Source organism: Coffea arabica, chromosome 5c (assembly GCF_036785885.1).
Source record: "Coffea arabica cultivar ET-39 chromosome 5c, Coffea Arabica ET-39 HiFi, whole genome shotgun sequence".
Taxonomy (NCBI): Eukaryota; Viridiplantae; Streptophyta; class Magnoliopsida; order Gentianales; family Rubiaceae; genus Coffea; species Coffea arabica.
Genome location: NC_092319.1, coordinates 30,925,624 through 30,948,228, shown reverse-complemented (window position 1 = coordinate 30,948,228; position 22,605 = coordinate 30,925,624). Strand labels below are relative to the sequence as shown.

The window sequence follows — 22,605 nt, the reverse complement described above, 5'->3', positions numbered from 1 at the left end:
CTTTTCAACCTTTCAATTAAGGTATTTTGAAGAGATGAATCAGGAGATTAATTTTTTTGATTTAAAAATTTTCAAAAATTATAATCTTTTTGTTCTTTGATTTAATATATTTGATATCTTTACAAGTTCTCTTATCTTTTGTTTTAGACAATGAAATTTGTGCTACAATAGCATCATACAAATAATCCATCATTTCATGATGCTTTGGTTACTTAGATGAGCATAAAAAATACTAGCAGGTTGGGGAAAGGAAAATCAAAAGTCCAAAAAATACCTTCACATCCAAATGAATTTCTAATTTGATTTTTTTTCAAGTGTATTAAGAGAAAAGAATTTTAAATATAATGGTAAAAATACCTACAGTACAATATCTTCTCTCTAAATCTAAATTTTTCTCCTTCTTTCCTTTCCTTAAAAACTGAACATCTTTCTAATCGGTCTCTCTCCCTTCCATGATTTTCTTTCTTTTCTTTTTGTCTGTAATAACTCTCATCTAGAGTTTCTTCTCTCTTGAGTTGGTGAGAGTTTTCTCCTCCTTTGGGTTGCCTAGTTAGAATTTTCTTCTCTTCTTGGAATTCTAGTGAGACTTTTATTTACTCTTTCGATTTCATATGTTAAATCTAAGTTATTTTCAGATTTGCTTGTTGAATCTCAAACTTTGTAGGTCTATTACATTAGGTTTCACCATATTTTAGCTTGAACTAGTTAATTAGCAAATCTAACAACTGAAAATATGCACAAATAATCTTTGGTTAAAGTATTATATCTTAAATTTGATTATGTTTGGTATTTCATACTATAATATTTTATTAATTTTTCATAGCTGTAGTAGTAGTATTCAGATATGTTGTGTACGTGTATGTCTCGTTATAATTTCTATTGTTAGTATAGATTTAATAACACTACAATGTTTTATCAATATATATAGGATTAATCTTTCCTACGCTAATAATATATACTATTAGCGTTGGATGAACGACAACTATGCAAATTTTGAATTTGAAATTTAACTTTTACACATATGTCATAGATCTAACAGTGGTAGTGTATATATTATTAGCGTATATAAGATTTACTCATAAATATATATATTTATATATATATATATATATATATATATATATATTCCTCGAATGCACAATGAAGAAAGTAGTACTAGCTTAATATACAACGTCATTTGCAAGCACGGAATTGTAGAAATTTTTTCTAACGTGTAGAAGAGGATCAGCAGAAAAATTAGCTTTTCTTCATTCCTCATGTGGTTCAAAATCAACTCTTATTTTTCCTATGAAACTTACACATAATTAGAATGAGTCATTAATATAGCTGACTTAAGTCATTGCCCTAATATAGATGACTTAAGTCATGGTCAGGAGGTCAGTTCTGGCGACGAAATGGACCTTGTATATCTTTTTTTCTGGTTTATATCAAGAATTTCATACAAATTCTTCGAACATCTAGTTGTATCTTACTCTGATTCAAAATTTTGTGGTTATCACAATTATACAGAACACAGATTGCATTGACTATTTATGCATGAAAGTTTTCTTAGAATGAGTCCACATTTGAATGTCAACTTGACGCTTATGCCCTTCACATAAATATAAGGGTTTTTCTAATAGGTGCATATACTAATAATATTTATCTTCCCTTGCATTTATTACTTTCCCTATTTAATCTTATCCACCCTCTATTGTATTTATTTTCTTTCCTTAATAAATCTTATATTTCCAAAAATATGACACCTAAAATATATTTTTAACGCATATCCAATGGGTACCCGTTAGACAAAGGTTTACCTGGCTAATCTTTTTTTTTTTTTTTTGGTATAACAAACAATAATAATACTAACCTACTCCTATAGAAAAATTCAACTAGGCCTTTGGGAGTCAAGACGAAGGTACCATCTCCAAATCAGATGAATGCACTATTGCACCCTTCTAATTTTTTTGCCTAGACAAATTTACTTGTTAGATTTTCTCTTTGAGATGGGATGTGCGTCTATTCGCTTTCTAGTTGTGTGCTTCTGTGATGGAATATAGGTTTGGAATTCACGCAATCATCAAAATTTTTGTTCCCCTTCAATAATTTTTAATTCATTTGCTACCTTGGGTAGTCAATTTCCGAGAAAGTTCTCCTATAATTGATGAAATAAATTAAAAGAAAGGGACATGGCCATGATATGCTTGAGGAAAAAATGTAAAATAAAAAAAGGAGAATCTGAAACCTGTATAAGTTTCAGTATATAACACACAAATCATCTTTCTTCTTTCACCTTAATTAACTAGAGAATAATGCTTACTTAAAATCTTTAATCGATAGAAAAAAAAAAAAAGGAAATGAAGCGGGTTTAGTGAAATTTAGTTGCCTGTAATTCTGTACCAAGCAACATCATGTTAATGACTTCGTTTATCAAAAAAACATTTAAGTACTACTCCCTCCCTTTTTTTATAACTGACGTTTAAGGTTTTGCACACCAATTAAGAAAAGTTTTTCATTGTTTAAATCTATACACTACTTTCCTTTTGTACCCTCATTAATTGTCCAATTCACTCATGTTTTCTCTCACTAGAATATTAAATGGTACTGTTTTACTAGGCCAAAAGCAAAGAGAGAAGTAATAATTACTAGGAGTAGTAATTAAGAGCCCTGTATTGGTAAAGAGAGATAAAAGGGCAAAATTGTAAAAAAATAATTAATACTGCATGGGGATAATACAACAACAGATAAAAGTACTTAAGAGCAAATTTTTTAAACGTCAGTTATAAAAAAAAGGGAGGGAGTAATTTTCCTGTCCCTAATCAACCTCTCTACATGTACATGTGTGCATAAAGAGGACCATTCGTCTTTCCAAGGTCTAATTATGATTAACTTGCTTTTAACATTTTTGTGTGCTAAATTTATAAAACCTCGATTTGAATTACTTAATGTGGTCTTGTTGGATAACACTTTAATTGAATATATGTATTAATACATAAAGAATGTCATAAATAAATCCTCATAAAAATTAACAACAAAAAATCACGTTATTCAATTTGAAGACCATTTGCATAAAAAACTTTTCTGAAACTAGCAGTATAGTACCTCTATCAAATTCGAATACGTAACAAACAGATTTTGATCTCGTACCTAGTAGTTGAGATGGACAAGGTGTGGAGGGGTGAGAGGGTTAAAAAAAAGATTTTGGTTAAATGAATTTCTATATTGATATACATCGGATGCCACGGATAGATTTCTTGTATTATTGTTAAAGAATATGCAGCAGATAGAAGCTTCAAATCAAAATAAAATGCATGCGTGACGCTTTTTGCACTCAAGAATCAAACTTTTGTTTATGTCTTCTCTATTTTGTTGCTTACTCATTCGTTTAGGCTAATTTCAAAGGAATTAGAATATCATGAAGATCTATGTTGTTCCTCCATTGGACAGAGAGGAGGTGAAGATAATAAATGGTGGGCCACTAGATAAACTCACTTTGGAGGGGACAAATGACAAAGAACAAAGGTGGAACAAGATTCCCTTTTCCTCAACACTTTGTATGCTTATTCCAAAACAGAATTGCAGGGGGAGAAATCACTGCGCGATTTGCATGGGGCCGAGTGTATAAGGTGTAAGACTATTTAATCCCAAAAGGGTAGGAACTCACAATCTCCCAGAAATATTCTGCTATATTCATTTATTAGTGCAACACAACATCACTTGGTTACCCCTACTTAATTGGCAGTGGAAAATGGAAAAGTTTTTGCACATTTATGCATCAAAAAATTGGGTAAATGGGAAATACGAGTTTGGAAGTTTGCAGTATTGTGCTTTCTACAAGCAAATTATGTTTAAAGAAAAAATATATTACAAAAGAAAATTATTGCTAGAATAAAATGGTAATATGAGAAGATGGAGACAGCATTATAAAATTTAAAACTTATGATAATGATGTCCGAAGTGCATTTCTAATGAGGTTCGAGCATAATGGATGAAGTGGAAGGCACTTGTTCCTACGTCATCTCTATCTCAAAAAGCCAACAATGAAAGGTGCTCTTCGCTTTCAATACTTAGCGTGTGGGTCACAATCAAAACTTCTAATCTTTTTAGCTTTAATTAGTCAGTCCTAGTTTCCAGTTCGTGCTTAATAAATGCTTTTACAAGGACACTATTGCTAATCACTTTTAAACTCAACTTTATAAGTTCTAATCCGAATGGACAAAAGGTGAGTAATCCCTTTACTTGAATGACTAAAACAACCTCCGATCTCTTGGCTATTCCAAATTTCCAAGTTGGAAGTCAGTATCTAAGCAAGTTATTTTTTTAAGTGATTTATTTTTTATTTTGAACTGGAGATTTGGCTGATCCTGTGATGAACTGTTCTAATTTGGACAAAGAAAATCAATCTTTTAAATTTGGAGTGTTTTGAAATGTAATAAGAGAAGCAATGGTCATGACTCTATTCAGTTAATATGATCGATTACTACAAACTGTTAAATTACATTTTGTAATGGGTAAATATGCACTTGTTCTTTGAAATAAGGAAAATATCATATGTAGTGTTTTAACTTTTCTTAATTAAAGCGGCTTTAGTCCTTAAACTTTTAGTTTAACCAATTTAATCCTTGAACTTTTAGTCTTTTAGCTAAAGTCAAGCCAAAATAGAAATTTTCTATGAATTTTAAACTATTTGTCCCCCTATAAATATCTAAAAATTTTATGTTGATTCAAAAGTTTATATCCTCAAATTAAAATTTTTAGTTCCATCCGTGCTCTGGTTGACTTTAAATTTTCACGGTTGAAGTTGTTCATCTCACTCAAGTTTAAGACTGTTTTATGACGAACATGAAACAGGAACAATTCACTGAACTTCCATTACAATTCAACTGATGGTTCAAAATTGCTCAATTAGTAGTTGTAACATTGTTACTGTTCAACACGCGCATTGCCGAAGTGGCTTAATGATATTGATAGAGTCATGACAAAATCACATTCATTATGTTTTACTTCTTTCCAAAAGTTCTACTTTTACGCTAAGCTTAGATTGTCCTACTTTATAAGCAGAGTCCAAACAAGATTCACGCCTGCATTCGTCATTCCAATGCACTCCAACTTGGAATTTCAACTGTCAAGCACCAAAAATCATATTGCTTAGCTTTTGTGTCTTCTTGAAATCCTGTTTATTTGATACCATTGAAAGTGTCATATTTTTCATTTTGTAATATCTTAAAATATTTATCATCCCAAAAAAATCAAAACTCTTTTTAGTCTTTTTTTTTTTTTTCAAAATTGTCCATTCCTTAAATTATGTGTATGTTACATGCTAAATTCAGTTTTTGAACAGATATGTTGGTAGCTTCATGGGTTCGCGTTAAGTCTCGCCTAAGAAGGCATTGTATTTCACTTCAATGGCAGTTTCCTCCATCTGGGTTTTTGGAAACTGAATATGGATGCCAGTCTTAGAGAGGGGATAGCTTCAGGGGTGGTATTGTTCGTGGAGTTAATGGAGAATTTATGTTTGCTTTTCATAAGGAGTTCGGTGAATTAGATGTTTTATCTATTGAAACTCAGGCTCTATTTTTTGGTTTGTAAGAATGTCTGCAGCGCAAGATTTTCCCATTGCTTGTTGAAGTGGATTCTCAAGTTTTAGTTTGTGTTCTTCAAACCTCTAAAAAGTTGAGGTGGCCTTTGTGTAAAACTATTGAGAGGATTTTGTCACTTTTAGGGCAACTTTCAGCTAAATTTTCCATGTTTATCGAGAAATTAATTCTAATGCAAATTTTTTGGCCTCTTTGCAAGGTTTTTCGTGCATCATTTTAAATAATGTTGCAGATTTGTCGAGTCATGTAAGGCTATTTTACCATTAGAGAGGTAAGATTTTGTATATATTCGTACTTTTTTTTATAAGAAAGTAAGTACTCTCGTTTATTGTTTTATTCTTCGTCATGTACTCGAAATAAAGCTACATGTCCCCCTCTGTTGTTTACTGATTTTTCAAAGTATTATTAAATTTGGGCTAGCATTCCATCCCCGTATATGAGGTTTGTCAAAAAGAAATTCAAATTTTGAATATTAAAGGATAAAATTAGAAAGAGAAATATAAATATCTCAATCAAATTACTTTTTAAAAAGTTGAATTCCTAAACCACAACAAAAACAAATTGTGATGGAGGGAGTATATTTTACTTTTATTTTTGACAACCTCTATTGTAATATACTCTTTCTCCCATACAAAAAAGAAGGATGACAATCCAAAATTTTATTTATAAAATAAAAATTGATATACAACAGAAGGGAACATAAACATAACCTCTAAAACATAAGTGAAATTAGATAAACAAGCTAACTGTAAAAATTTTTAAAAAAAAGTTTGACATTTCCTCAAGGAAGGAAGTCGTATATATTCTGTCAGCAAGAATTTCTCCAATTTATCCAAGTGATCTATACAATTGAAGGAAGTGACTAAATCTAATTTATTCCATTGACATGTTCGTTTCAGCAATCATTTGCGGGTGAATGTTGATAGAGAGGTAATTAACATATCTCTTTAATTGACATCTCTCTTTAATTCCTTTCAAGAAAAAATGAAGTATCTGTTTAGTTAATCATTCACATGTTTACAGCATATATTGTCTTGGGCAAATCTAGATTCATATATATAGCTCTTATGTAACTAAAAACTCTTTTTGGGCATATGAGGCTTAATTAGATTAGCTCCTTAAATGAATTTTTGTTGACAATTCTTATGTAACATATTTCAAATTGTGAAAAAAAAAAAGAAATCGTGAGACCTAGAAGAGAAAAAAAGCGCATATCAAACAACAAAGAAGTACACACTTTTAAATACCAAAGTAATTAAAGATTTGGGTATTATTTTTGCAATCTGAGAATGCTGAAAAAAAGTAAAATGAACACTTTCAATGCTATAAGTAGCCCAAAAAAAAGCTAAAATAGTTAAATTCATTCATTCTTGGTCATCACTCATGAGTTCCTTATACCTTTTTCATTTAAAGATGCATAATGGATCTGGAGTCCTAATACACTACTGGCAATTCCAAAGCTCCTATGTGATTTTAATGGATATAACTTTGTGTATAATAGAATACTTTTCCAAATTACAAAAGATAATTATGCGGAAACTCATAAGAGTTTGAAGTTTAAAGAGAATTGCATTATTTAGATTCCGATTTGAGATAAATAGATTACTCAACTCTTTTGGAAATGAAATGTGTTTGAGATAAAACTTAATTGTTTTAAAAAATTAAAGAACAAATAAGGTAGTTAAAAGAGTGTAAGTAAGATCCCACCAAAAAAAATCCGAAATTTTCTTACTAGAAGTAGGGAAAGCCAATGTCCTTTTTGTTTCATTTTTATTTTTTACTTTTGTCCCAGCAGGTACCATCCAGGCACTTGTTTGGACATTTACATTAGGATAATTTTTTATCTACTGTCAATGTATAATTTTTTCTACGATTTAGATCATGCCACAAATTTAAAATTCAAATCATGCATGTATAGTATACATCCAAAGCTATTAGTGTAAAAAAACTACTATATTTAAAAAAGTTAATCCTTTACATTGGATAACTGGATAACTTTTTTTATACACTATCAGAATTCGTTTGATTCATGGAATGATACAGTATTGGATTAATCATCCTTGTCACTCCATTTTTGGTTGCATTTTACACATGGAATGACACATCTCAGCTAATCAAATTAATGCCCCATTCAATGGATAAAATAATTGCATGGAGGAAGTGGTATAATCATCAGGGATGACTAAGAAATAGGATGATGAAATTTTAGACTAATTTATCCTTACAAATAATATAAAATTTATACTCTCATAAATATATAACTTTACCCTTACACAATAATATAACAACAATGGACTAATTTTACACATGGGATGACACATCCCAACTAGTCAAATTAATGTCCATTCATGGGATAAAATAATCCCATGGAGCAAGTGGTATTAATCATCGGGGATGACTAAGAGATAGGATGATGAAATTTTAAACTAATTTATTCTTACAAATAATATAAAATTTATACTCTTATAAATATAGAACCTTACCTTTACACAATAATATAACATGAATGGACTAATTTGCCCCTACTAATTAATTTACAAATTTTTGACTAATTTGCCCCTACTACTAACATAACAATATTTGGACTAATTTGCCCTTGCGAATAATACATATTTATATTGAATATTATATAACCATACTCTCACACAAGAATATGATAATAAACGGACTAATTTGCCCCTACTAATTATATTAAAATTTTTTGACTAATTTGCCCCTATCATTATTTTAAATTTTTTGATAAATTTACCCCTATTAATTATTTTAAATTTTTGACTAATTTGCCCCTACTTACATAAAAGGACTATATTGCCCTTACTGACTTTATTTTCTCAATCAAATTCTATATAAGCTCAAGTTCAGTCCAAAGAAAAATATTGTATTGGCTTGAGTTTGGCTCATTTAAAAACTCTTAAATGGGTTGGATTTTATTCAACTTAACTCCAACTTAGTCAAAACTTGACCCATTATTTAATTAAATTAAAATTTAGATTAAAAAACTAGGTTAGGACCTATTTTTAAGGGCCTGAATGGGGTTGAGTTTGAGTGAATGCAAATTTTTATATATCAAACCCTTGATTTACTTTATAGTCATCATATTTCATCCAGTCTGTGAACCAAATGAACCCTCAATGTATAAATTTTTTATATTAACTGGTTTTCAATGTCATATAATATGAATTCAAATTTGAAATTTCAATCATGCATATATGACATACCTAATTTTCATATAGGTATACACTAACATTCATTGCACTTCCTATATTTAGAAACAATCAAGAATTGATTTTATGGAAAAATGACTTGTTTCATTTCTCATATATCGCAAAAATATTATTTTCATTCATCATTGCTAAAACGAAACAAATTCGTTCTTGACATTTAAAAATTAAAATTATTACATCCCTGAACCCAACTTTCAATATGAATCAAACCATCTAATAAGTCAATAACAAATTTCGTGGATAGAATTGATGGATCATTTGATCAACTCCATCACATTCACATGATATTTTATTGAATCAAAAAAGGAAAAATAAAAAAGTATAACATAAAAAGGCTGTTCCTATGTCTTGGAATAGTTGGTTTGGATAAATATTTTCATGCATTGTAGTGTATATACTTGTGAGTCTAGATGTATACTATACATACAAGTTTGGTATTTAAATTTAAATTGAAATGATGGGATAGGTATTTAGACCCGTCAGTATATATAATGAGAATATAGGAAAGAGTAATCTTTCTTTTTTATGTTATAATTTTTTATTTTCCTTTTTTGGGTTCATTAATTTTCATGTGAATATCAAGTTGAGTAACTAAGTAATGTACCAATTATACTCTCGAATTTATAATGGGGTTGTAAGGTTGGATTCAGATTGAAAGTTGAGTTCAGGAATGTAATAGATTTAATTTTTAAATGTTAAGGATAAATTCGATTCGTTTTAAAAGTGAAAAATGAAAAGAATATTTTTGTGAAATGTGAGGAATGAAACTAATTGTTTTCCTAATTTTATTTTTGCCAAAATATTAGAACTTAAGTCCTGTCTTTAACGAGAGGCCAAAAGTACCAGTTAAGCCAAACCTTTCATTTTTAAAAGGAAGTAAGAATTTTGGTCAAAACGAACCGATGTCAACAGCCAAAAGCCGCGAGGGGCGTAACCGGTAAATGCTTGAAGTTTTAAGGGCATTTTCTGAACCTAGTTGTTTTATATTACAGTATTTCTCCCAGGTATCTTCTCTCATCTCTGGGCACTCAACCCACTGCTAAAAATAGGACACAAAACTTGGGATTCCTTCGAATTAAGGTTGGTAGATGATGAAGAGCTTAGTCATTTGAAAATGAACTACAGTAAATTGCTTCTCTTGGTCTTTTTATATTGCTGTTTCTTGTTCCCATGCTCTGATATTCACTCACACCATTTCCCCTACTTTCAGATAAGATAGAAACCAGTGATTTTTTATGAAGCTTTTGCCACAGGTCAAGACCCTTTCATGGAATTTTCTGAGCTCTGGACTTGATTCTCATTTTCAGCCTGAGCTTACAGCAAATGGGTTGGAGTTAGATCTATCAAAGGTGGGACTTTTTGGCTTCTCAGTCTCAAGAAACTCTTTTTGTGATATTATTTAATGCTTCTTAACTGAAATGTGTTAAATCCCGCTTGTGTTTTGGTACTTTGAGGCTGATTCTAAGCAACTTTTGAATTACCGAAGGTGTTAAATTTGTTGGAAAGTTTTCTTGATGTGGGATGAAAATTGAGTCAGCATGACTAAATTGCTCCATGTGCCAGAATTTCGAGGTTTTCTTTGCATTTTGCTGTAATTTTTAATTTAATTTTGTGCTTCAGGAATGGTTTACTTCTGTCTTTTGTAAACTGTGAAGAATCTTAGTTTGTGTTGCATTTTTTTTTTTTTTTTTGTAAAGTTGGGCAAATTTGGCTGTGAGATGTTTACTGGTTTCATGTTCGGGCGCCTTACTTTGAGTTTGAAACCTACGTTCTCCATTCTGGTTGAAAAAGTTTTAGATTTTATTTTTTCTCAGCAAACAAGAAGTTTCTTGAATGTATTCGCGCTTATCTACTTTTATTGAATTTAATCAAAATGTCATATTAATTGAGGAGGGCTTTGGTATTAAGCAGAATTTTTTCATATTTTTACCTGTTATTTCCTGAAGTAATCTGGTATTGCAGCAGCCAAATAACTTAATCGTCCTTCTCTAGATTCTCATGGTTTTGGCTAGAGAGCAGATATCCTTGAATTGAAATTTTAACTTGACAATGCTTCTGATCCTTGTAATGGAATTTGGTTTCTCATTTGCAGAGAAAGCAAATGCTCTTCTAGCAGTCATGAGAATCTTTTATAATCAGCAATCTATAATCGCTGGATAGATTGGCAAAACTAGCAGAAACTGTGTGCACAGGACTATTCAGTTACTCTGGCAATATAAAGTTAAAAGAATTAGCATTTTCAATGCAAGCGTCACAACGACCTAGAAAAGTAGGCATGCCAAATACATTCTTCCTAAATCAGCCTCTGCAGAAGGTAGAGTCCTATTTTCTGCCCCATATTCAAACTTTTGAACCCCAGTTGAGCTGTAATAACAGCAGATATGGGCCTAGCTGTCCCATTCAGATTTCTCATGACCGATATTGTACCCTGGAGTCATCGTCATTGACGGGCAATCATACTATCTACAATTCTCCTTCAACTGTGAGTTTTTCGCCGATTGGGAGCCCTGTGTCCCAGCAAGAATCTTTGCACATGACAGATCCAGTTCAGTCACCAGAAACTAATTATGGTTCTCCTTTGAGTGGGTCTTGCATAACCAATGATGTAAATGACCTTAGGCACAAGCTGAGGGAGCTAGAAAATGCAATGCTTGGACCTGACTCTGACTTTTTTGGGGCTTGTGATAATTTGTTGCCAATCAATGAAGGTGCACTTGAAAACAGTTGGAGACAAATGATCGAGGTTATACCCCGAGGAGATTTGAAGCAGATTCTTATTGCCTGTGCAAAAGCAGTAGCAGATAATGATACATTGATATCACAGTGGCTAATGTCTGAACTACGCCAGATGGTGTCAGTTTCTGGTGAACCAATCCAGCGTCTAGGAGCCTACATGTTGGAAGGACTTGTTGCAAAACTGGCTGCTTCAGGAAGTTCCATCTACAAATCTTTGAGATGCAAGGAGCCTGCAAGCTTCGAACTCTTATCTTATATGCACATTCTTTATGAAGTTTGCCCTTACTTCAAATTTGGATATATGTCAGCAAATGGTGCTATTGCTGAAGCAATGAAGGATGAAAACAGAGTTCACATCATTGATTTCCAAATTTCTCAGGGTAGTCAATGGGTGACTCTGATACAGGCTTTTGCAGCTCGGCCAGGAGGGCCACCACACATTCGCATAACTGGTATCGATGATTCCACTTCAGCTTATGCACGTGGAGGAGGATTGAGTATTGTGGGACAGAGGTTGTCTAGGCTTGCTGAGTCATTCAAAGTGCCTTTCGAATTCCATGCTGCTGCCATGTCTGGTTGTGAAGTCCAGCCTGAAGATCTAGGAATTCAACCAGGGGAAGCACTGGCAGTGAATTTTGCTTTTGTGCTGCACCACATGCCTGATGAAAGTGTCAGCACTGAAAATCCTCGGGATCGACTGCTAAGGCTGGTGAAAAGCTTGAATCCCAAGGTGGTGACTCTTGTTGAACAAGAATCAAATACAAATACTGCTGCATTTTTTCCTCGTTTCCTTGAAACCTTGGATTACTATACAGCTATGTTTGAATCCATTGACGTTACTCTTCCAAGAGATCACAAAGAGCGAATCAATGTTGAGCAGCACTGCTTGGCAAGAGATGTTGTCAACGTAATTGCCTGTGAGGGTCCTGAAAGGGTGGAAAGACATGAGGTTCTTGGGAAGTGGAAATCACGGTTCAGAATGGCTGGTTTTAGTCCATACCCCTTATGTTCCTTGGTTAATGCCACCATTAAAAAACTGCTAGAAAACTACTCGGACAAATACAGGCTAGAAGAAAGAGATGGGGCTCTTTATCTTGGTTGGATGAATAGAGATTTGGTTGCTTCTTGTGCATGGAAATGAGCTGCGTCTCCATCTGACGGGACAAGCTAGGTTGTATGGAACCTCAAGTTTTCCATCAATTTTTATTTCTCCTTTTTTGCTCGCCATCACCATCCCTTTTGAGTTTTGTGACTCATGCTTTCTGTAGAAGTTTTTCAAGCTATGAAACCTGTAAAGTCCAGCTTAGTTTGCTTTTCTTTGAGATCAATTTAACCAGATTGCATTTCTTAAACTTTGTTTTGCATTATATGCTGGCGTTTCTTTTTACATGGATTTCTTTTCTTTGGATCACTAGAAGATGAGTTTCAGTTTGTAAGTCCTGTCAAGGAACCAAAGCTTGAAGTGCTTGGTACCCAACTGAAAAACAAAGAAAAGGTGGATCGGGAAACCAATGCACAGCACGACACCAGTAATTGCTTTGAACATGAAAGATATCTAGGATGAAGAGGTGAAATGAGCAAGGAGGTCCAGTTCTTTCTTTAAAACGTAGCACTTGGATACACAACGTTTACGGTAAATTATCATCACGAGTTATTACCAAAAAAAAAAAAAAAAAAAAGTTAAAATAATGTAAAATAAAAATAATCATCATGAGCAACATGATTACCTCAAGAGATTTGACTCAGGATACAAATATTTAAAAAATATTAAGGGTATGTTTGATAACTTAATTTAATATTTAAACTTAATGAATTTAAATTTTAATATATTCAGACTGTTTGATAATAAAAAATTAAATATTTAAATTAATTAAGTGACACTAAATTTTCGAAAAAAAATTTACTTTCAAAATTAAATAATAAATTATTCACTTATCACGGAATGAAATATACACTTAAAATGTATTTAATTTAATACTTAACAATTCAAGAACTCAGATTTCAAACTTTAGTTTTATCAATCGCATCCTAAGTCTTGTTATAAGCTCTCTAGTTCCTATTTAAAAATATGAAGTCTCGTTGTAAGAACAAATACTTTGAGAACATCTTAGATGTGTTCATAGCTCCTATTTTGAATAATTTGTACAGCAGTATCTATTTATCATCAATCCTGACCAATGAAGCAGTTAAATTAGTTTTCTCAATCCAAGATATCTATTTTTATCAACCCCTTTCCACACTCCATTCTCGGAGCAGGTCATAGTAGACCTAAAAAACCCAAATTGGAGGACAAACGAGAACAAAGTGATGCAATTGCTCAGAACCAAAATAGTCACTGATGATGCTAGCTATCAAAAAGATAGTAATTGGGCAGCTCCAAATCAATTTGCACCAATCTTTACTATCAAATCCATGCCAACCGCGTTGTGTTCTCCAATTTCAGATTTTGCCTCTCCTTTCATTGTTGTTCCATTAGTACCACTTTCTGTTGCACTGTGTCCAACAGTCCTAGAAGCAGGCATATCATGATCATGCTTTCCTTCATACGTTGTGATAACAACTTTTGGATCATGGGATGACCTCTCAACATGTTTCTTGACTGTGCAGCCAGCATTTGAGCACCTGTAGTAACTCCTGAAGAGCCAAGAAAACACATTTTACAACAATAAAAACGCAAATTTGATGCACAGCAACTTTAAGCATTATTTGTCAATTAACCAAAAACATAAAGTTGCCGGGACTTCCAGAGGCATAACATCCAAATGAATGCCCACATAGGATGAAAGTTAAAACATGAATGACAGGTGAAAAAGAAAGAAAGGTGTGCAGAAATCATCACTGACCAGTCTAATACATCTCTATGTTAATTAGGATGATTGAGATCAGCAACCGTGATATAGAGTCATAGGGAGCAAACTCAGCTTGGATGCAGTGGCTTCTTGAATTTAAAGATGGAATCGGGTTTCAAAGATGGTAGGAATTGACTTTAAAATCACAAATGGAAAGTAGACTCCCAAGGAAGAGGTTATCGGGAAACCTCAAAAATCACTAGTAGTAATGGCAAGGAATCATTCCTAAGCAAATCGGTTGCGCATCAAAAGCTGGAAGCCAATTAATATGTCTGCCAAAATTACTCCTCCTACAATCAGGTCAATTTTCTTTTATGTTTTACAGTGGATGTGCACATTATATAGGCCACTAGCAGATGCAAACAATTACAAACCCTATCTTAACTTACAGTAGCACAATGGAAACAGAAAATGCACAACTGCTTGGATCTTAATAGTAGGCATTGAAAATTAAAGAGCTTAGGTTCAATCAGAGTTGAAATAAGGCATCAATATTCTATCAAAAAGTCCTCAGATAACATTTAATTAAACAAAATATAAATCAGGAGTTTTGCCATGAATAGATGCATCACAGGTGACATACACAAATAAAAGATGCAACTCCTTTATAAGACCCACAAAAGAAGCACGCCAAAACCAATTAAAGCTGGAGCAAAAAGACAACAAATTAAATACTAAATCGAAGAAATTCATTACAATAAACCAGAATTTTACCAACTTAACTATGGAGTCACTTTTATTTTAGCCAAGAGAACAGACTATCACTATTTTTGCTTATCATATTTTGTCAAACAGAAACTGAATACTGTATTACAAATGACAAGCTGCTATCTGCATTAAATGAAACTAACTGGCGTGTAAAAATAGTAGTACCTACAGCTGAAGATGGAACAGGAAAAGGAGAAGTATATTATCAAGCAAATAACTAACCTTAGCGGATTATACAGAATTAAAGTGCAACAAGAAATCACAAGTTTCCATCAACTATCATTTTCTGAACATACTAAGACATTGTATTATGAAACAACTGAATCCATCCCCTAAAATTTGTAACTTCTAGTGTAGATGCCATAGCTAACATTATATGTCCATGCAGAATACTTGTAAAAGATGCATAAAAATTCAGGAAAAAAAATCAAGGTTTCATGTCCCTTTGCTGCTTCCACCAAGGTTACTCATTCCTCTGCTCAGAACTAAGTCTCTGCAATAGGAAACAAATGTTGTATGTGTGATCTCAGAGAGAAGAAACAAAGAATGGACCACAACTCAGGCATTTACATATACAGTGTCTCCCAAACCAAGAAAGGAAAATAGATGGTTCAGCTGCAGCATATGATGCCACAAACATGGAACAAGCTCAATTGAAAAATTACAAGGTTAATAATGGAAGTTATGAAACAGCATTTCCTATTGATACTACAATTTAAAAATTTGACATAGAGCACCAATCAGAAGCACAAATGTAATGCAACTGAATATACCTAGGATTGGGGTTTCCTTTAACTAATTTCTGCCCATATTTGCGCCAGCGATAGCCATCATTTACTATGTCAACCTCACTCATCATGTGAACCACTTGCCTTGATTCACAATGAGTCTTTTTCACTTGATTGTTATGAACATCACAAGTTTCTCTCTTCCTGTGGCCAAAGAATTATTGTCAGTTATACGGTCTGAGAAAGTGCCCTAGATAAATTTAAGAGAAACCATTTTGGTTATCTTACTGTCTCTTGGAAGTGGGACTGAAGTCATTATCAATATCATCTCTTGGATTATGCAACTGTGGAACTGCCTTTCCTGTACTATTATTACTTGCTGTGGCAGCCAACTCCCTTGGAGTTTCTGCTGGGTCAATAGGTTGAGGTTTATCATTATGGGCAACAACCAGCTCATCTTCAGCTAAGAAGCCACAGGATAAATAATTAAATTCCTTACTTACCTGTCAAAAGATTCAAACATAACCAACCATATACTCTTAGTTTACCTTCTGATGTAGCTATTGCAGGCATGTCTGCTTTACTCACTTCGGAAGGAGACACAAATGCAGTACATTGGGGACTACTTTGCAATTTAGGGTGTTCATGTTTTCCAATGTACTTAATATCTGTAAGACGTCCATCGTGCAATCTCTCCACCTGCTTTTTGGCTCGACAAGTAGAATAAGTACATTTGTAATAGCTCCTTACAAAAACATTTCCTTTAACAAGCTTCTGTCCATACTTCCGCCAATTATATCCATCATCCAATGCTTTTTCACGTATTCTAGGGGAATTGCTTCCCTGTTCAGATTGTGTTGCATGAACCCCACTATCAGGGTTCCGTCTTGGCTGCAACTTATATAGAACTTTCTCTGGTTTAGCAGAATAAGTGATTTTCTCTTGATCAGATGAAGATGTGCACACACGCATATTAGTATTTTGCATATGTTGCAAAGACTTCTCAAGCACTGAAGAATCAGTTCCTCTTCCTTCACAGGGTAGTGATGCATCTTTTCCAGCATCAGTTCCTTGTTCCTGCTCTGGACCATCTGGATCCATTTTTGTAATTATAGAAACATGATTGAATTGTGACACATGGGTCCCACTCTCAGGTATCAGTTTCTCACCAGACATTGGTGTATTGCTTCCAGTATGTGGACTCAAATTCTGCTCTGAGGGACCCAACTCCTCCTTTGGCTGCACAGACACTTGATTGAACTGCGATGCCCTGTTTCCATTCTCAGGGATTAATTGCTTACTAGACACTGATGCATGAAGCTGACCATCAGAAACTAGCTCCTTTTTTGGTATAATAGAAACTTGATTGGATATTGCTACATCTTTCCCACTATCAAGTACTTCAGTTTCACCATATGCTGTTGAATGATTTCCTGCACCATGGCTCTGCCACTGATTCAATTCATCTTTCTCATTTTTCACTAAGGGAGGGACTTTATGCGCCTCTGGTTCACAACTTTCACTCGCAGAGATCTGTTTTTGCTGCAGACTTCCTGATTCAATTTTCAGTACTACACAAGAAACAACCTCACCTGAATTGGATGGTGACACAGGAACCCCATTATGAGGGCTATCCCTTGGCTGCATATTGCTTGACACTTTCTCACACTTTGTATGATCCACAATTTTTATTTCGCAATTTAGGAGGTTTAGGATATGGAATGTGAAATGCGAACTCTTTCTCCTGTGCAGTCCGACCACAAATTTCCTCTGGAGATACCCACTGACAGTAATCAATTTGGTTAGTATTTCAATTGATGAATCTTGGGTAAATGAGCCCTCTTTCAGCTGCAATTGTTCAGAGAAAACTCATTTGGCCAACCGTCCTGTAAGCTAGTGATAGGAGTCTTGACAGAATACCATTAATTCATTTGAGAAGTCCATAACCTGCAGAGTGTCCAAATGATGACGACAAGAGTCACGATGAGCAATACTGTAAAGACTACAAACTTTGGTAAATGCATGCCAGTCAAGTTACCAAATCAACAGAATTTTAAGAACCAACAGTAACAAACTCAAAGAAAGTCCAATATATTTCCACCTCGCACACAAATACACACACAGAAGTCCAAAGTCCAAGATGCTGGTTTCTAGAAAATGAAATACTTCAACACGTTGAAACCTACAAATTGTTCCAACAACTACTTACAGAAGGGGGAAAAAAGGAAGTTCTTTGTGGTATAAAGCTCTTTAAATACATTATTAAATGAACTAGTGTTAGGGAGAAAGAAGACATAAGAGATGCCTAATTTCAAGAACTTATTAATCGCCAATGCATTTTTTAATTTAGGCAATTTCATTGTGAATCTCACTCATTCTATTTTCAATGTTTATGGTTCCAACCATATTATATAAATCAAAAACATCATATCCAAACTTCAACAAACCAAAAGTCATCATTTCTCCCCATTTCTTCCAGCCTCTACGACTAGACTAACAGTTGCATCCTCTTCACTCTCCTACAAGTTAGAAAGACCAAAGTAAAAGCAAATCCAACTTTGTCAGAGACTCATTTTGGCATGAATGAGCAATGGATTTAATGCCCGTACAGAATATGTGCCCAATAATGTTAAAACTGTTGTCTGAGAAGACATAGATAATGCTGAAAAGGCTCTATACTTCCTAATCTTGAGGACTTCAACGATTATAAGTAATATCATGGTGGGTGAATGAGATTATACTCACTCCAAACAAATCAGAACCTCTTAACAATCCAATATGTCAATTATACATGTTTAAAGAGGAGATTGCGACTAATATAAGATTCAAGGCCTATAATATCAAGATATTAACATTTATCACCAATCATTAGAGATAGGCTACCGAATAACAGAACTCACTCACAAACTCCAAAGCATGTAGTCCCAAATTGGAGTTCATTCATAAAAAATTAGGTATTTGTTTTTCAAAAATTCCCAAAGAAAAAGATATCTTTTCTGAGAATCTAAAAAAAAAAAAAAAGAAAAAAAGAAAAAAAAGAAAATGAGAAACGAAACTTTTCAAGACCACTTTGACTTTTCAGTTTGGTGTTTCAAAAGCTAGCCCAATGGATTTGGGGCCTTGCACAATCCTTGAGATAATCCCAGTTTCATGGCTCACCTGCTTGCCATTTTTTATTTCATAAGTACCAACTTGCTTACAATTACTATGAGGATGTGCACAACCATGCAAAAAGGCTCCATAATCCTTTGCACGGGCCCACATTCTAGGAGACTTCCTAATTGAGTACCTGGTTGCTAAAACAGGGACTTTTTCTAAATCTATTTAACAAGACCAAGACAAGGAAGCCCAATTCCGATACATCATGGGGTCATATTCTTCGAGCTATATCAAAGGATACATTATGCGGCAAAGATCTCTTGCAATCAAGGAAACCAAAAGAAAGATGAGAAAAAACAGCAGAGAGTGATCCTTAAAGCCCAAAGGCTACCGAATCAGGTCTCCACCCTTTTTGAAGGAATGAACCACGAACACTAAAATGGACTTCCGACAGTGAAATCCACCATATCCTGCGGTTCATTGCATCCCTACCAGCCTGCTAGCCACACAAGCATGCAAGGTTCACCCCGAATTTTTTCCAATTTAGCTACATCATTCTCTACCCTTTTAAGTTCAGTGTATTGGCTTAAGATTTATCCAACAAAACAAATATAACACAAAGTCATAATTTGATTTCGATACAAGTAGGCATAGTAAGATTACATCAGCTAGATTCCATTTGGACAAAATAAGATATCTACTGGACATACATAAAGGACTGTTCTCTAAGAGTAACAAAGAAGAGCAATAGATGGAAGAATATTTTATATTTCAAACATATTTATTTGAACAACAAAGTTTACTTTCTTGAGTATCTCTTGGGTATTCCAATCATAACCTACTTTATTTCTTTACCGATTAAAAAAATGCATTTCAACTATTTATTTCCAAAATTTTGCAATTTACAGAAGCACATTAGAGACGACCCCCTTTCCCTCTATAACCACATTTAGGCTACTACCATCCAGTAAGCTGAAGCTTTACCATATGAGCTGATTATTGAAAAGACAGACATAAAGTGAAACACAAGAAAGCAAGAAGCACTACAGATGTGCGACAAATGAAACTTGAGAACCAAGGATTTAACACGTTTTGTGTTAACATCAGCAAATGAAGGATTTAACACGTTTTGTAAGGGTAGTTGTTCATACCAAAGAAGCATTTATAACTACCAACTCATATGACTTGTAGGCAGCTAGTCAATAGTTCAATTTATGAACATTATAATTCATTTGACCAAACAATAATTAACAAAAAATCACAAAATTCAAGAACTTTCGATCATTTTCTTCCCTATATGCCACAAAATTGGGAAAAATTTATCAGAAGGCTACAATTGGAGCCCTCATAACACCTGAAGAAGTCACAATTTCAGGCTACTTATTATGAAGGCTCTTTATATTGACTTCTCTACAAAATGTACTGCTATGCGCGCACAAAAATGTCTAATTTTGTAAACAAAAGCAGTGTAAATGGCCTTCACAGAAAATACCACCGAAATATTTCCTCTTTATGAATTAATTGTCTTCAAGCGCGCCCTTTTCACAATTCTCCCCTTGTATTCACTCAACTTCGGAAGAATAAACTTTCGTTTTCAAATTTCCGCAAATAAAGTTTCCTTTCTACTACGTAAAAAAAAATAAAAAAACACAAATGAAAAGAAAACTTGCCCCTTTTTCTTGTTATAATGATCCACCACTATATTTCCAGAGCATGAAACACCTTTACTTTTGAGGAAATAAAACATTCTCAAAATTCAAAGAATTAATACCAAAGCACAGACAACAAGATACACCAAACCAAAATATCTCAAAAAAGAAACAAAAAAGGAAACAAAAGAAAGATATAAACAAGAATATGAGCTAACTAAACAAGACATACAAATTTCCAACTAACAAATACTCCTACAATTAAAGCTCAAACAGGAGAACCCTAGCTCCGTTCAGCTATAATTTCAAAAAATAAAAAAGAATAATGCAAAAGCAAAAGAAAAAAACAAATAACAGTAGTGTAATTTTCCCACCTCGTCAGTAGTCGACTACTTGAGTAAACGCCGGCAGATAAACATTCAGAGGCCGCCGGTTGACGAAGGCCGGAAAGACGCCGGAAATATAACTGTAATTTAACGGTAACGATAATACTAAAAGAAAAAGGGCCAAAGGAAAGGACGAAAAACAGTCCCAGAGGAAATGAAAATGAAAAAAAAGAGGGGAAAATTAAGTTAAAATGAGGAGCTTGTTGGGGTGGTTAGTTAAAAAAATTAATTAATAAATATATAGAAATTAATAAATATATAGTAAATACTGAAAGCGGTTTTGAGCTGAGTTGACTAGACTCAGTCCAACTATCACCCCTATCTGACCTTTTGTTGCTGTCTCTGGTTCTGCTGGTCACAAAAGAGCAAGTGCAAACAAACAAATCGAATAAAGGGTTAATTGCAACATGCACCACTCAATTATCTATTATTTAAACTTGCATCCCGAACAATACTTCACTCAGTCACCTAGTATTCAAACTTGCGTCCTAAACTATCAATTTAAGACTTTGGGATTTCACGTACTCTTGCATTTGTGGTATAGTGTTCAAATCAAATGAAGATAGATGAGTTTCTCTCATTATTTTTTTAATAAAAAGACTGCAAGACCTTTATTGATATTCTCTTATATGTATCTTGATACTATGTATTTGCATTTGTTTATTGGAATTCATTATTCATCTAAGGATACTATAGGATTTAGTTCAAAATTACATTTCTAAATTTATTGGGTTTCAATTGATTTGAACAATGTTTCACAAATTAGAAGTATAAGTTACTCAAATGTTACAATTGATAATTTAAGTTGCAAATAATTAATTAGTGAGAACTATAATTAATCCTGAATAACGTCAAATATCTACTTTGATCCTTCTCTTTGGGTTTTTCCTAATTCGGCTTTCTCTTTAGAAATTGCTATTAATCTCGAGTAAAGTCAAGGGTGCAAATGATTAATTCAAGAGTGGATTTTATTTCTTTGAATACATTTTCTTTACTTTACTTTATTGTCTTAATTTCCTAGATATTTTTTATAAGAGAGTTAAGATTTTTAACCATTTTTCTTGTATAAGTTAGTGCATGTTAAGTTCGTTTGTGTGTGATAAATTTTTAAAGATTAAGAGGAGTTTTGTGCAAAGGGATATTATTTTATAAGGTGTTAAGAGATAATTAGAGATTGGTTAAATATTTTAGCATTTGGAAGACAAATAGATGAGAATTAACCTTGGAAAGCCAAGTGTCACCAAAGCCATGGAGCTTTGACTTTGACAAAGACCTTTCTTAACCTTTAATTAACAAAAAAATTGACCAAAAATCTATCATCTTTCCTTTCTTCTTGGGCAACCCTCTTGAGGAAAAAAAAGAGAGAAAAACTTCATCTTCAACCTCCAAATCTTTCTTGAATCCTTGAGTTTTCACCATAAACTTGCAATCCAAACCATAAAAAGTGACATTTAGGAAGGATTAAGAACTTTGGAGGAGAGATTTGGGAGAAAGAAGCTCTTGGTTTCCATTTCTTCTTAGGGTTTCAAGGTAACTATATCAAGAAACCATCTTCTCTTTTATTACATGCATATGAGTAGATTTAAGGCTTGATTTTGGTAGTTTTTATGAAAAAATTGATGGCTTGTGTGGTGGTTGGAAAATTCC

The 22,605-nt window shown here is 33.4% G+C and overlaps 2 protein-coding genes across 8 annotated transcripts; one reads left to right on the top strand and one right to left on the bottom strand.

Annotated features, from left to right (window-relative positions):
- Positions 1 to 9,793: 9,793 nt before the first annotated feature.
- Positions 9,794 to 12,891, top strand: LOC113690598 (scarecrow-like transcription factor PAT1). 5 transcript variants are annotated; one of them, XM_027208589.2, is made up of 3 exons: positions 9,794 to 9,883; positions 10,014 to 10,152; positions 10,896 to 12,891. In XM_027208589.2, the coding sequence occupies exon 3, from the start codon at positions 11,046 to 11,048 to the stop codon at positions 12,678 to 12,680; it is 1,635 nt and encodes a 544-aa protein (XP_027064390.1). In that variant the 5' UTR covers positions 9,794 to 9,883; positions 10,014 to 10,152; positions 10,896 to 11,045; the 3' UTR covers positions 12,681 to 12,891. The 5 variants fall into 5 exon arrangements, with proteins under 5 accessions (XP_027064390.1, XP_027064391.1, XP_027064389.1 ...); XM_027208590.2 differs by having other exon boundaries at positions 9,797 to 9,927; XM_072050741.1 differs by having other exon boundaries at positions 9,830 to 9,883; positions 10,057 to 10,152.
- Positions 12,892 to 13,634: 743 nt separating this feature from the next.
- Positions 13,635 to 21,233, bottom strand: LOC113691054 (WRKY transcription factor 1). Of its 3 annotated transcripts, none has more exons than XM_027209232.2 (5): positions 20,947 to 21,213; positions 16,373 to 17,771; positions 16,113 to 16,287; positions 15,870 to 16,028; positions 13,635 to 14,173 (listed from the first exon to the last, which is right to left on the bottom strand). In XM_027209232.2, the coding sequence occupies exons 2-5, from the start codon at positions 17,469 to 17,471 to the stop codon at positions 13,921 to 13,923; spliced, it is 1,686 nt and encodes a 561-aa protein (XP_027065033.2). In that variant the 5' UTR covers positions 17,472 to 17,771; positions 20,947 to 21,213; the 3' UTR covers positions 13,635 to 13,920. The 3 variants fall into 3 exon arrangements, with proteins under 3 accessions (XP_027065033.2, XP_071906841.1, XP_027065034.2); XM_072050740.1 differs by lacking the exon at positions 20,947 to 21,213 and adding an exon at positions 18,725 to 18,860; XM_027209233.2 differs by having other exon boundaries at positions 14,101 to 15,589; positions 20,947 to 21,233.
- Between the last annotated feature and the right edge of the window lie 1,372 nt (positions 21,234 to 22,605).